We start from the raw sequence: 15,253 nt of genomic DNA on the forward strand, positions 1-15,253 counted from the left end.
TATAATTCTGTTACAAATCACATCTAACCAATCAGCTTCATTTCCCCTTTATCCCCAAACCCAGTCCCCCAATCAGTGATCAACAGCATCGAGCTGATCCCGGGTGAAATTCCAGAACTTTCCCTGTACGGACCCTGGGGTTACGGATCCTGGGGTTACGGACCCTGGGGTTACGGACCCTGGGGTTACGGACCCTGGGGGTCACAGACCCTGGGGTTACGGACCCTGGGGGTCACAGACCCTGGGGTTACGGACCCTGGGGGTCACGGACCGTGGGGTTACGGATTCTGGGGTTACGGACTCTGGGGGTCACAGACCCTGGGGTTACGGACCCTGGGGGTCACAGACCCTGGGGTTACGGACTCTGGGGTCACAGACCCTGGGGTTACGGACCCTGGGGGTCACAGACCCTGGGGTTACGGACCCTGGGGGTCACAGACCCTGGGGTTAATAGACCCTAGGTTTACAAACTCTGGGCTTTTGTCCACACTCAGTTCAGGATGAGCTGAGGGAGGAGTTTTTATAAAGTGCCTCCAGCCTGATGATTTATTGTTTCTGTTTAGCCTCTCCGGGTAATGAAGAAAGTTCATTCCTTCGCCAAGAGAGAGCAGGCAGTGAAACGGGACCCAAACTCGGTGACAGTCATTCGGGGCTGGCTCTACAAACAGGTACAGTTGGTGGGGGGAGGCACCCAGTAGGGGGTGGGGGGGAGTGGGCGAGGTGGAGACACCCAGCTGGGGAGGGAGGGGGTTGCTGGGGATGTGAAGTCTGCATGTTCTCCCCGTATCTGTGTGGGTTTTCTCTGGGGGCTCCAATTCCCAGGGTGATTGGCCATGGTAAATACACACAGTGACTGGAATGGGAATTAGGGAAGGGGGAACGATAAGCCTGGGTAAGGTGGCCTTGCAGAGAGCCAGTACAGACTCGATGGGCCAAAGGGCCTCCTTCTGTACTGCAGGGATTCGATGGAAGCACTGGAAATGGCAGTTATATTTTAAATGTGGACTCACAGCCCGGCAGCCAGTTTTGGTCCCAATCACTGTATTTAAGGCAGAGCGATTTTAGTTAATGCACCCAGACTGGAATGGGGAGATCCCAGAGCAACACTGGGGGAAATGTTCAAATCTGGGGGCTTGGCTCCCTCTGCTGGTTCACTGGGTAACATCACCTTGCGCAGCCCAGAGCACCCAAAACCCACAAGCTGGAACACAGAGATTCCAGTGAGAGTCAGCACCTTCAGGAACTGTATCCCAGTGAGAGTCAGCACCTTCAGGAACTGTATCCCAGTGAGAGTCAGCACCTTCAGGAACTGTATCCCAGTGAGAGTCAGCACCTTCAGGAACTGTATCCCAGTGAGAGTCAGCACCTTCAGGAACTGTATCCCAGTGAGAGTCAGCGCCTTCAGGAACTGTATCCCAGTGAGAGTCAGCGCCTTCAGGAACTGTATCCCAGTGAGAGTCAGCACCTTCAGGAACTGTATCCCAGTGAGAGTCAGCACCTTCAGGAACTGTATCCCAGTGAGAGTCAGCGCCTTCAGGAACTGTATCCCAGTGAGAGTCAGCACCTTCAGGAACTGTATCCCAGTGAGAGTCAGCACCTTCAGGAACTGTATCCCAGTGAGAGTCAGCACCTTCAGGAACTGTATCCCAGTGAGAGTCAGCACCTTCGGGAAGTGTGTGTTGTAAATTAATCCCCCATGAAGAGTGTGTTTGGATTTGGTGGTACCATTGGGTAACAATCATTAGGGGTAAAGTCACCACAGCCCAGGTGGCTGTCGGTTGGTTGGGTTTTAACCTGAGGAAAAGCCTGGGAACTGCAGACAGGTGAGCCTCACATCTGCAGTGGGTAAGTTGTTGGAAGGTATTCTGAGAGACAGGATCTCCAGGCATTTAGGGAGGGAAGGACTGATTAGGGACAGTCAGCGTGGCTTTGTGAGTGGAAAATCATGTCTCACAAATTTAGGAAGAATTTGGAAGGAATATAGCAGGCATGATGAGTAAGTTTGCAGAAGACGCCGAGAATGGTGGCATAATGGACACTGAAGGTTATCGAGGATTGCAGTGGGCCAGTGGGCTGATGAATGGCAGATGGAGTTTAATTTAGATAAATGAGGTGATGCATTTCGGTAGATTGAACCAGGGCAGGACTCACTCAGTTAACAGGGCACTGGGGAGAGTTACAGAACAAAGAGATCTTGGGGTACAGGTTCAGAGATCCTTGAAAGTGGATTCACAGGTGGACAGAGTGTATCAAAGAATCCCTACAGTACAGAAGGAGGCCATTCAGCCCATCAACTCTGCATTGACCACAATCCCACCCAGGCCCACATAACCCCGTGTATTTACCATGGCTAGTCCCCCTGACACTAAGGGGCAATTTAGTATGGCCAATCCATGTAACCCACACAACTCTGGGTGGGAAGAAGGCATTTGGCAAGCTTGATTTAATTGAATACAGGAGTTGGGACGTCTTGTTGAAGTTGTACAAGACATTGGTAAGGCCACACTTGGAATACTGTGTGCAATTCTGGTCACCCTATTATAGAAAGGATATTATTAAACTAGAAAGAGCGCAGAAAAGATTTACTGGGATGTTACCGGGACTTGATGGATTGAGTTATAAGGAGAGGCTGGATAGACTGGGACTTTTTTCCCTGGAGTGTAGGAGGCTGAGGGGTGATCTTATAGAGGTCTATAAAATAATGAGGGGCACAGATCAGCGAGATAGTCAATATCTTTTCCCAAAGGTAGGGGAGTCTAAAACTAAAAGTCGTAAGCTTAAGGTGAGAGGGGAGAGATACAAAAGTGTCCAGAGGGGGCAATTTTTTCACACAGAGGGTGGTGAGTGTCTGGAACAAGTAATAGAGGTGGATAGTAATACAGGCGGGTACAATTTTGTCTTTTAAAAAGCATTTAGACAGTTACAGGGTACGATGAGGAGAGGGATATGGGCCAAATGTGGGCACTTGGGATTATCTTAGGAGTTTTAAAAAAGGGCGGCATGGACAAGTTGGGCCGAAGGGCCTGTTTCCATGCTGGAACGCTCGATGGGTCAGGATCACCACACCTCGGGCAAGGGGCAGGGTTGAGAAGGTGCAGTCTTCATCCGTAACCTCAGCTGGTTCAGGGAATTGAACCCACACTGTTTGTGTCACTCTATATCACAGAACCAGCTATTCAGCAACTGAGCTAAACCATGCGGTAATCAGTGTATTAACTCCTGTCAGGGAGGTGATGGCCTAGTGCTTTTATCACTAGACTATTAATCCAGAGACTCAGCTAATATTCTGGGGACCCGGGTTCGAATCCCGCCACGGCAGACAGTGGAATATGAATTCAATAAAAAATATCTGGAATTAACAATCTACTGATGTCCCATTGTCGAAAAAATCCATCTGGTTCCCTTTAGGGAAGGAAATCTGCCGTCCTTACCCCGGTCTGGCCTACATGTGACTCCAGAGCCACAGCAATGTGGGTGACTCTCAACTGCCCTCCAAGGGGTAACTGGGGATGGGGAATAAATGCTGTCCCAGCCAGAGATACCCAGGTCCCAGGAATGAAGAAGAACAGACTCTGAGGAAAGGTTTAAAATATTTCTCTCTTTTAGGATAGTTCTGGCCTTAAGTTGTGGAAGAGAAGATGGTTCGTCCTCTCCGACTTCTGTCTCTTTTATTACAGAGGTAATTAAACCTCCTCTCCCCCCATCACCCCCCCCACCCCTCCCCAACCCCCCTTCACCCCCCCCACCCCTCCCCAACCCCCCTTCACCCCCTCACCCCTCCCCAACCCCCCCTTCACCCCCTCCCTGCCCCGTCCCCAACCCCCCATCACCCCCCTTCACCCCCCCCACCCCTCCCCAACCCCCCATCACCCCCTCACCCCTCCCCACCCCCCCTTCACCCCCCCCACCCCTCCCCAACCCCCCCTTCACCCCCTCACCCCTCCCCAACCCCCCATCACCACCCCCCCTCCCTGCCCCGTCCCCAACCCCCCATCACCCCCCCCAACACCCCATCACCCCCCACCCCCTCCCTGCTCCCTCCCCCAAAACCCCATCAACCCCTCCCGGCCCCTCCTGACCCCCCCCACCACCTCCCCCTGACCCCCCGACCCCCAGGGTGATGGAGTGAAGCTCTTTTCGCAGACACAGTGAGTCGGGAATGCTGATCCTGGGAATCTTGTTCTCTGCAGACAGTCGGGAAGAGCGGATCCTGGGGAGTATTCCAATGCCCAGTTACATCATCTCCGCTGAGCCGCAGGATCGGAAAACTCGGAAATTCACTTTCAAAGTTCGGGACAAGTCAGAATTTCAATCGGAAACATTGGGGGGGCTCGCGGCGGGGGTTTGGGGGCTCGCGGCGGGGGTTTGGGGGCTCGCGGCGGGGGTTGGGGGCTCGCGGCGGGGGTTTGGGGGCTCGCGGCGGGGGTTTGGGGGCTCGCGGCGGGGGTTGGGGGCTCGCGGGGGTTTGGGGGCTCGCGGCGGGGGTTGGGGGGTCGCGGCGGGGGTTTGGGGGGTCGCGGCGGGGGTTTGGGGGGTCGCGGCGGGGGTTTGGGGGGTCGCGGCGGGGGTTTGGGGGTCGCGGCGGGGGTTTGGGGGTCGCGGCGGGGGTTTGGGGGGTCGCGGCGGGGGTTGGGGGCTCGCGGCGGGGTTGGGGGGGTCGCGGCAGGGGTTTGGGGGCTCGCGGCGGGGTTTGGGGGCTCGCGGCGGGGTTGGGGGGTCGCGGCGGGGGTTTGGGGGGTCGCGGCGGGGGTTTGGGGTGGTTCCTGCTGATAAACTCATTATTTCTGAGGCAGTCGGGGGTAAAACTTGAACGATTGGTGGAAATAATTCCAGATTCCCATCAGAATCCCGGTCTAATCCCAGCGACAAGGAGCTCCTCTGGGACTGAGACACAGAGAAAACCCAGTGTCCAGGAAACAGGGGCCACTCAACAAGGAACCTGCTATTTTCCTGTAGAAATTCCTGGGATTTCTGTCTGGGATTAATTACTTTTCTCTCCCACAAATACTTTGCAATCTTGGCAAAGAAAAAACAAAACAGATGAGTTTGTGTAAAGTGGGGATTCCAGAGTTCAGATTAGAACATGGAACTGATTAAATGATCAGGAATTGAAATGGCTGCTGTGTTATCCAGCATTCCGGGTTTGGGAGGAGAGAGAGTGGGAACAGGAGGAGGGTGAGGGCAAGCGGAGGGTGAGGACAGGAGGGAGGGGAGGGTGAGGGCAGGGGAAGGGGAGGGAGGGTGAGGGCAGGGGAAGGGGAGGGAGGGTGAGGGCAGGAGGGAGGGTGAGTGCAGGGTGAGGGCAGGGCAAGGGTGAGGGCAGGAGGGGGAGTGAGGGCAGGGCGAGGGTGAGGGCAGGAGGGAGGGTGAGGGGAGGGGAGGGAGGGTGAGGGCAGGGGGAGGGTGAGGGTAGGCGGGAGGGTGAGGGTAGGCGGGAGGGTGAGGGCAGGAGGGAGGGTGAGGGGAGGGGAGGGAGGGTGAGGGCAGGGGGAGGGTCAGTGCAGGGGGAGGGTAACATCAGGGTGAGGGCCCACTGGGAGGAGTTATTTAACTGGATTTCTTGTCCATTAGGCGGAGCACCCCGGAATGAGGACGTACCGATTCAGTGCGGACACTCAGGAGGATATGAACGGCTGGATCAGAGCTCTGATCCAATCAGCACGTCTGGAAGCTGAAAACACCAAGTAAGGAGTTTAAACACTGTCAAATCCAGAAATATCCCAATCCCCTTCCCCATCCCCTTCCCAATCCCCTTCCCCTTCCCATTCCCAAACCCCTTCCCATTCCCAATTCCCTTCCCAATCCCAATCTCAATCCCCTTCCGAATCCCAATCCCAATCTCCTTCCCAATCCCAATTCCCTTCCCAATCCCAAACCCCTTCCCAATCCCAATCCCAACCCCAATCCCAAACCCCTTCCCAATCCCAATCCCCTTCCCAATCCCAATTCCCTTCCCAATCCCAAACCCCTTCCCAATCCCAATCCCAATCTCAAACCCCTTCCCAATCCCAATCCCCTTCCCAATCCCCTTCCCAATCCCAAACCCCTTCCCAATCCCAATCCCAATCTCAAACCCCTTCCCAATCCCAAACCCCTTCCCAATCCCAAACCCCTTCCCATTGACTCCCACTGTACACAATCCCAATCCCGAACCCCTTCCCATTCACTCCCACTGTACACAATCCCAATCCCGAACCCCTTCCCATTCACTCCCACTGTACACAATCCCAATCCCGAACCCCTTCCCATTCACTCCCACTGTACACAATCCCAATCCCGAACCCCTTCCCATTCACTCCCACTGTACACAATCCCAATCCCGAACCCCTTCCCATTCACTCCCATTGTACACAATCCCAATCCCGAACCCCTTCCCATTCACTCCCATTGTACACAATCCCATTGGATGTCTTTGGTTAGTCACAAGAAGGTTAATTTAAATAAAACTCCACCTTCACAGACAATTTTTCCAGGTCAATATTTATGATTGAAAAGGAGGCAGTTTAATCCGGAGTTTGAGAGGGAGTTTATTAGCTACTGAATATGAGAAAATGATAAAGCAGCTGTGTCTGCTCTCACACAGATTAGAAATGAGAAATTAGTGCAAAACTAAGTTTAAAAAATACACAAATCAGGCTTGGACTTGTCTGAGAGGAGTGGATGGTGGAATCCTGTGCTGCTGTGATTCGCGATTCCACCCGCACCGGTTTCCACCAGCAAACAGTCAGTTTTGAGATTCCAGTTTTCGGTAGTTTATCTGCAAAGCTGCTCTGGTTCCTTTTCAGCCGTGGCTTTGCTGACTTGGTTTGCCTGAGTGATCAGAGAGAGAGCGAGGGAGGAAGTTACCTACAAAACCTGCAGGCTCTGCTATCTTTCCCCTGTGTGCACACTCTGACACACCCAATTCGAGTCAATCCTGACCAAGTTTTGCAGCCGGTTTTATCCCAGTCTTTGTATATTCCTGGAAGGTGAAAATCTACAAACCCGGATAGGACATTTCCCTTGGGATATCATTCCTGCTGAGATAATAACCAACTCCTATTATCTCCATAGGAGATAGCAGTTAGTTCTTGTATGGCTTGCATGCTTTTGATGCGTTCTTACCTGGAGACACAGTATGATTCCGTTGTCTCCCTGAGTGGCCCCCACCAACACTTTACATCCTCAGAAATCTCTGGTTTATATGAAGTGTCACATGACTCGAAACATTGGCTCTATTCTCTCCCCACAGGTGCTGTCAGACCTGCTGAGATTTTCCAGCATTTCCTGTTTTTGTTCAGATTCCAGCATTTGCAGTAATTTACATTTATCTGGTTTCTGCATCCATTTCTATGGGTCTTATTGAAGAGTTCAGTATGTGTGTGTGTGTCTGTGTCCGTGTGTGTGTGTGTCTGTGTGAGTGTCCGTGTGTCTGTGTGAGTGTGTGAGTGTGTGTCTGTGTGAGTGTGTGTCTGTGTGAGTGTGTCCGTGTGTGTGTGTCCGTGTGTCTGTGTGAGTGTCCGTGTGTCTGTGTGAGTGTGTGTGTGTGAGTGTGTGTGTGTGTGTGTCCGTGTGTCTGTGTCTGTCTGTGAGTGTGTGTGTCTGTGTGTGTGTCTGTCTGTCTGTCTGTGTCCGTGTGTCTGTGTCCGTGTGTCTGTGTCTGTGTCCGTGTGTCTGTGTGTGTCTGTGTGTCCGTGTGTCTGTGTCCGTGTGTCTGTGTCTGTCTGTGTGTGTGTGTCTGTGTCCGTGTGTGTCTGTGTCCGTGTGTGTCTGTGTCTGTGTGTCTGTGTGTGTGTGAGTGTGAGATCTGTAGTTTTACCTTCATTATGCCACAGTTGATTTACTCACTAACTGTTTGGGATCCTCTATCTTGCAGCATCCCCTCGGTTAAAGCAACACAAAACGTCTTCCTCAGGAACAGCGATGCTCCAGCTTTGAAGATTTCACAAAATCTGGCTTCCTCGATCTCCGTGAAAAGGCCCTGGGAACGGCCAAACAGCCGGATCCGAGGCGGCAATCCGACTCCAGGAACGACAAGATGGAAAAGAAGCTGCAGCAAGTCCGGCAGGAGCTCCTGTCTCCCACCAATGGTCAGAGAGATGGCCCACCCTTAACCATCTCCGTCCAGCAGCTGACCCCCCCACCGCACGATGGCACTGTCCCTCCTCCCCACTCCAACAAATGGCTTTCAGGACAGGACATTCAGGTTTGAGGGGGGTCCCAGGCCTGGCGAGGAGATCACAGATCCAGAGAGGAGGTTCTCGTTGTCCCACGTTGAGCAATGGGTTCGGTCTCAGGAAGAGAAACTCCCCGAGGAGCAGGAGGATGAGTAAGTAGACAGGAACGTGGGCGGGAGTCCTGGAATAATCCTCCCCGGGGCAGCTCGCTGCAGGATCAGCCGGACGGATCCCAGATTTATTACCCAATCCCATTGGCCTTAAATATTCAGAGGGAGTGACCTCCAAACCCAGGAAACTGGGATAGACCGATCCCAGTCACAATCAAAGGGACAGATCCTTCATTTCAACATGCTGGGGAACCCCAGGTTCAGGAAGGAGGAGCGGACACAGTAAGATTAGTAAAATACTGAGATTATTACTGATGGAGGCAAATAGACCAACTCCTGTTTAGAGACATCTTCGTAGTGAGGGGTTCCTGTCAGTCACAGCTCACAGTCAGAAACATTGTGGCTTCAAGTCACAGGGTCAGTACTGAGGGAGTGCCGCACTGTCAGAGGGTCAGTGCTGAGGGGAGTGCCACACTGTCAGAGGGTCAGTGCTGAGGGAGTGCCGCACTGTCAGAGGGTCAGTGCTGAGGGAGTGCCGCACTGTCAGAGGGGTCAGTACTGAGGGAGTGCCGCACTGTCAGAGGGTCAGTGCTGAGGGAGTGCCGCACTGTCAGAGGGTCAGTGCTGAGGGAGCGCCGCACTGTCAGAGGGTCAGTGCTGAGGGAGTGCCGCACTGTCAGAGGGTCAGTGCTGAGGGAGTGCCGCACTGTCAGAGGGTCAGTGCTGAGGGAGAGCCGCACTGTCAGAGGGTCAGTGCTGAGGGAGCGCCGCACTGTCAGAGGGTCAGTACTGAGGGAGTGCCGCACTGTCAGAGGTCAGTGCTGAGGGAGTGCCGCACTGTCAGAGGGTCAGTGCTGAGGGAGTGCCGCACTGTCAGAGGGTCAGTGCTGAGGGAGCGCCGCACTGTCATGACCTCTCTGATCCTGTGTGTTTAAACTCTCCCAATGGACAATGCTGATTGATTAACTGGGGCACTGAGCTGGATTATTGATTGAGGTAATTTTTAATCCAGAATTCTGTGAGTGAGGTTAAAGCAGAGAGCTGGAGATGATCTTTAACCCGGGGAGATGCAGCAACAACACTAACCATTAATCCCACTGACTGTTAATGGGAACGTCAGACCCACAGCACCACACCGGCACAGAGCGTGGCATCAGCAGAATCACCAGAAACACATACCCCCACCCTGCGCGCCCCCACCCTGCGCGCCCCCACTGTGTGCACCCCCACCCTGCGCGCCCCCACCGTGTGCACCCCCAGACCGGACACTGACTGTATCCCCCCCCCGGACTGGACACTGACTGTATCCCCCCCCCCCCCCCGGACTGGACATGGACTGTATCCCCCCCCCCCCAGAGTGGACACTGACTGTACCCCCCCCCCCCCCCCGCCGGACTGGACACTGACTGTATCCCCCCCAGAGTGGACACTGACTGTATCCCCCCCCCCCAGAGTGGACACTGACTGTATCCACCCCCCCCCCCCCCTGGACTGGACATGGACTGTATCCCCCCCCCAGAGTGGACACTGACTGTATCCCCCCCCCCCCAGAGTGGACACTGACTGTACCCCCCCCCCCCCCCCCCCCCCCGCCAGACTGGACACTGACTGTATCCCCCCCCCCCTGCAGAGTGGACACTGACTGTATCCCCCCCCCCGCCGGACTGGACACTGACTGTATCCCCCCCCCCCCAGAGTGGACACTGACTGTATCCCCCCCCCCCCCCAGAGTGGACACTGACTGTATCCCCCCCCCCCCCAGAGTGGACACTGACTGTATCCCCCCCCCCCCCCAGAGTGGACACTGACTGTATCCCCCCCCCCCCGGACTGGACACCGACTGTATCCCCCCCCCGGACTGGACACCGACTGTATTCCCCCCCCCCCCCCCCAGAGTGGACACCGACTGTATCCCCCCCCCCAGAGTGGACACTGACTGTATCCCCCCCCCCGGACTGGACACTGACTGTATCCCCCCCCCAGAGTGGACACTGACTGTATCCCCCCCCCCCCCCCAGAGTGGACACCGACTGTATCCCCCCCCTCCCCCAGTGTGGACACTGACTGTATCCCCCTCCCCCCCCCGGACTGGACACTGACTGTATCCCCCCCCCAGAGTGGACACTGACTGTATCCCCCCCCCCCGGACTGGACACTGACTGTATCCCCCCCCCCCCCCGGACTGGACACTGACTGTATCCCCCCCTCCCCCAGTGTGGACACTGACTGTATCCCCCCCCCCCCCCCCCGGACTGGACACTGACTGTATCCCCCCCCCTCCCCAGTGTGGATACTGACTGTATCCCCCCCCCACTCCCGGACTGGACACTGTGTATACTGACCCCAGGTCTGCTGGTGGGTTGGGATCAAGTCAGGGTAACGAGAGGGTTGGACAGGGTCAGGGTGATGGGGGGAGGGGGAGGAACAGAGAAACTCGAAGCAGGAGGAGGCCACTCGGCCCTTCGAGCTGCTCCCCCGTTCATTTTGATCACGGCTGATCATCAAATTCAATATTCTGATCCCCCCCCCCAATATCTCGATCCCTTTAACCCCAAGAACTATATCTAATTTCTTGTTGAAATCAGACAACGTTTTGGCCTCAACTACTTTCTGTGGGAGTGAATTCCACACATTCCCCACCCTCTGGGTGAAGAAATTTCCCCTCCCCTCAGTCCTAAAAGGTTTCCCCCTTATCCTCAAACTCTGATCCCACGTTCTGGACTCCCCCCATCAGGAACATTCTTTCTGAATCTACCCTGTCTAACCCTGTGTGAATTTTATAAGTTCCTATGAGATTCTCCTCTCACTCTTCCAAACTCCAGTGAATCTAATCCTAACCCACTTGAATAATCCTGATTCCTTGTATGACAGACCTGCCATCCCAGGAATCCCAGGAATCAGCTTTTCCTGTGCTCCCTCAATTCCTCAGATGAAGACACCAAAACTGCACACAATACTCCTGGTGTGGCCTCACCAATGCCCTATACAATTACAGTAAAACATCCCTATTCCTAGATTCAAATGCTCTCATTATGAAGGTCAACATTACCATTTGCCTTCTTTACTGCCTGCTGTACCTGTGCGCTTACTTTCAGCGACTGATGCACGAGGACCCCAAGGTCTCAATGAGTATCCAACTCTCTCAGTTTACACCCATTCAAGTAATAATCTGTCTTCCTATTACTGCTACCAAAGGGGATAATCTCACATTTATCCACATTATACTGCATCTGCCATGCATGCCCACACACTCAGCCTGTCCAAATCACGCTGAAGATATTAAATTCAGTTCCCTCTTCCAAATTAATATATAACATGAACAGTTAGGGTCCGAGCACAGATCCCTGCAGAACCTCACTAGTCACTGACTGTCCATCAGAAAAAGATCCATTTATGCCAACTCTTTGCTTCCTATCTGCTAACCAGCTTTCTATCCATCTCTACACATTACCTGCAATCCCGTGTGCTTTAACTTTACATAGTAGTCTGTTATGTGAGACCTTGTTGAAAGCCATCACTAGTAGATGTAACTCTATTAGTTACATCCTCAAAGAATTCTAATACATTCATCAAGCATCATTTCCCTTTTGTAAATCCATTCTAATTTTGTCTGATTATACCACTGCCTTCCAAATGCTGAGCTATGAAATCCTTGACGCTAGCAATTTCCTCAGTACAGACGACATTAGGCTCACTGGTCTATAGTTCCCCAGTTTCTCTCTACCTCTCTGTTTGAATAGCAGGCTCACATTAGCTACCCTCCAATCTGTAGGAGGCAGCCCAGAGTCCAAAGAATTTGGAAAATATCTACCAATGAATCTACTATTTCCAAGGCCACTTCCTTAAGTACTCTGGGATGAAGATTATCAGCACCGGGAGATTAATCCATCTTTAATCCCATCAATTTCCTCAAAACCATTTCTCTACTAATGCTGATTTCCTCCAGTTTCTCATGAAAACAAGTTTCTCTCAGCACGTCTGGTACATCATTCATGTCTTTCTCTGTGAAGATTGAAGCAAAGAACAAATTTAATTCCTCGGCCATTTCTTTATTCCCTGTGACGAGGGGGTGGGGGTGGTGAAGGGATGGGGAGGGGGTGCGGAGGCTCGCGTGGGGTGGGTGACGCGCGGGGGAGCAGGGTGAGGGGGTGGGAGAGGGTCAGGGTGGGGAAGGGTGTGACGGAGGGGGTGGGGGAGGGTCAGACCACCCAAGTTCAGAGACTATCTGAGCCTCTGTTGGGAACGGATTGAATGGAGTCGGACTGTTCCCTCAGCTGAAAGGTCCTTTCTGGAATGTTCTTGCCAATTACAGGGTGAAGGTTTGATCGGTATTTGAAAGTTCCCAGGTTACCCTGTAACTATCCAATCCTCCGCATTTTACATTCACTTTCTTCTTTATGACCCCATTCCAGCTTCAAAACTGCCCCTCACCTCAATCCGGAAACATTCCCGGCTCCGATACGGAGCATCTGCAAAATATCCCATTGGCTAATACAATTCCCATCGAGCCCAGCTGTGGCCAATTGTAACACCCGTACTGACCGACTGCTGTGTGATTGGTCAGTGCTGACCGACTGCTGTGTGATTGGTCAGTGCTGACCGACTGCTGTGTGATTGGTCAGTATTGACTGGCTGCTGTGTGATTGGTCAGTGCTGACCGACTGCTGTGTGATTGGTCAGTGCTGACTGGCTGCTGTGTGATTGGTCAGTGCTGACCGACTGCTGTGTGATTGGTCAGTACTGACTGGCTGCTGTGTGATTGGTCAGTGCTGACCATCAGTGACCTGTGGACGGATGGAGGGATTTGCCCTGTGAGTTAGTGAGTGCAGTTAAATTGTTCAGACAGAATAGAGAGTCACACTGACCTCACTCTCAGCAATTATACCACATACAAAACCTGGCTGAGGGAGTGACAGTTCTGAATGTTACCTCATTCTGGTGTGTGAGATTAACGGGACGCTGAGGGGTTTCTGCCCTTTGGGTCCAGGATTGAATCTCCCCAGAGTCTGTTTCACAGTTTCCCTCTTGGAATGTCCGTTCTGTGTAAATCCATCGAGTGTAAGGGACTGGTTGATCATGAGATGAATCACAATTCAGGCTGCTTCTGTGCCCGATCCCAGCAGACAGCAGGTCTGGGTAGTGATCAGCAGTGTGTTCCCTTTTCATTTTCCTCATTTGTGGCACTCACTCCAAATGTGCTTCATTAAATTAAACTAACACTAACATTGCCCTGGAACATGGAATCCCTGCACTGCAGGAGAGGCCATTCGGCCCATTGAGTACTGCACAGACTCTCTGACAGAGTATCTTACCCAGACCCCCTCCATCACCCTATTCCCGCAACCCCAAACATTTACCATGGCTAATCTTGGCAGATTAGTGGCACTGTGGGTTTCCTCCAAGTGCTCCAGTTTCCTCCCACACTCCAAAAATGTGCTGATTGGGTGGACTGGCTGTGCTAAATTGCCCCTTAGTGTCAAGGAGACTAGCTACGGTAAATGCATGGGGTTATGAAGATAGGGCCTGGGTGAGATTGTGGTCAGTACAAACTCAATGGGCCAAATAGCCTCCTTCTGCACTGTGATTCTAATTTAACACGGCCGATCCACCTAACCAGCACACCTTTGGACTGTGGGAGGAAACTGGAACACCCAGATGAAACCCCACACAGGAAAGCCATGGGGAGAACATGCAAACTCCACACGGTCAACCAGACTGGAACCCGGATCTCTGGCGCTGTGAGGCAGCAGTTCTAACCACTGTGCCACCCTCCCCAGGAGTTGGGAGTTCATATCAAACCTTATGGGATGTGAAATATCTCTGGCTATTCTGGCCAGAGAGTAACGATTGACCCTGAATGAAAACTGTGACTGTTGTTTTGTTTGATTTTATAGTGGGCACCCTGTATTGAAGAGTGAGTCTGGCCATGTGTATGAATACCTTGTCGATGGTTATCCAATATTACCAGCCAACTCCCGTCTCCATAGGGAGCACTCCATCAGCCTGAGTTCAGCAAACTCTCAGCAGCAGAACCCCGGATACCATCCCCACCAGGAGAGGAGATTCCAGCCAGAAACCTCTTCACCAATCAGCATTTCTCAATGCCGAGTCTTCCCATCCAACACTCCGGATCTCATCAGTTCCCGATCGATCCGGTCTCTACGTTCCAATTCCCTGCCCGTTACCTCTGACACTCCGAGGTACCAGGTGCTGCGAAGGTCGCACACCCCAGATGATCGATACCTGATCCTATCCGAGGGACAGTGCTGCCATTTCAGTGAAACTCCTCCGGAGAGAATTTCCCAGGGGTCACTGGACAGGGCGCCAATCACTCCGGATTGGCCAGTGGCGTCCAAGCCCCCTGTCCCATTCTACAGGTCTTCACAAAGTGCCCGGTCTCCCTCGGAGAGATCAGAACACGGATCCCATGAAGACATCCTTCGCATGAGTTCATCGCAGAAGACCAGCCGAACCGTGACGAGGCCTCACACTCCAGTTGGGAGGATTGACATCTTCCCGACGCCACAGCTGTCTCCAGTGGTGAGGAACAGCTACCTCCAGATTACGGAGCCATTGACTGGATCCCACAGTTTGCCGGTTAATGTCACTCTGCTAGCCAATGAGGAACAGCCTGGAGAATATTACATCGCTCAGGGACAAGCTATGAAGAACACTTATTCCCAACCGCAGCGACACAGTGCCTTGCCTTCCGAGGAACATTACACTTTCCTGCCTAACAGATCCCAGGGTCCATTCAGAATGCAGCAGAGATCACCTACACCGTCTGAGAGACTGACTGTGGTCCCTCTGCAACAAGGAGATGTTGAAAGCTTGAGTCTCACCTTCCCAAACAGACGCTCTGGGAATTACAGACCACCCACCCCAGTAGAGAGATTCACTGTTTTCTCTGCAAAAGACCATCACAAAGAGATGTCATTGGGCAGGCAAAGGATTCCAGGGATCCGGGTAAAGTATAAACTGATGAAA

At 53.1% G+C, this 15,253-nt stretch overlaps 1 protein-coding gene across 1 annotated transcript in view; it reads left to right on the forward strand.

Annotated features, from left to right (window-relative positions):
- Positions 1-575: 575 nt before the first annotated feature.
- The window catches only part of LOC145339904 (pleckstrin homology domain-containing family A member 7-like), a 35,101-nt gene continuing 20,423 nt past the window's right edge, over positions 576-15,253 (forward strand). The window contains 7 exon segments of the mRNA XM_080184444.1: positions 576-668; positions 3,607-3,679; positions 4,191-4,288; positions 5,572-5,684; positions 7,873-8,146; positions 8,148-8,308; positions 14,161-15,232. Of these exon segments, the coding sequence (XP_080040570.1) occupies positions 576-668; positions 3,607-3,679; positions 4,191-4,288; positions 5,572-5,684; positions 7,873-8,146; positions 8,148-8,308; positions 14,161-15,232 (1,884 nt within the window).

The sequence above is a fragment of the Carcharhinus amblyrhynchos genome, unplaced genomic scaffold, assembly GCF_965287045.1.
Source record: "Carcharhinus amblyrhynchos unplaced genomic scaffold, sCarAmb.v2.hapA scaffold_733, whole genome shotgun sequence".
Taxonomy (NCBI): domain Eukaryota; kingdom Metazoa; phylum Chordata; class Chondrichthyes; order Carcharhiniformes; family Carcharhinidae; genus Carcharhinus; species Carcharhinus amblyrhynchos.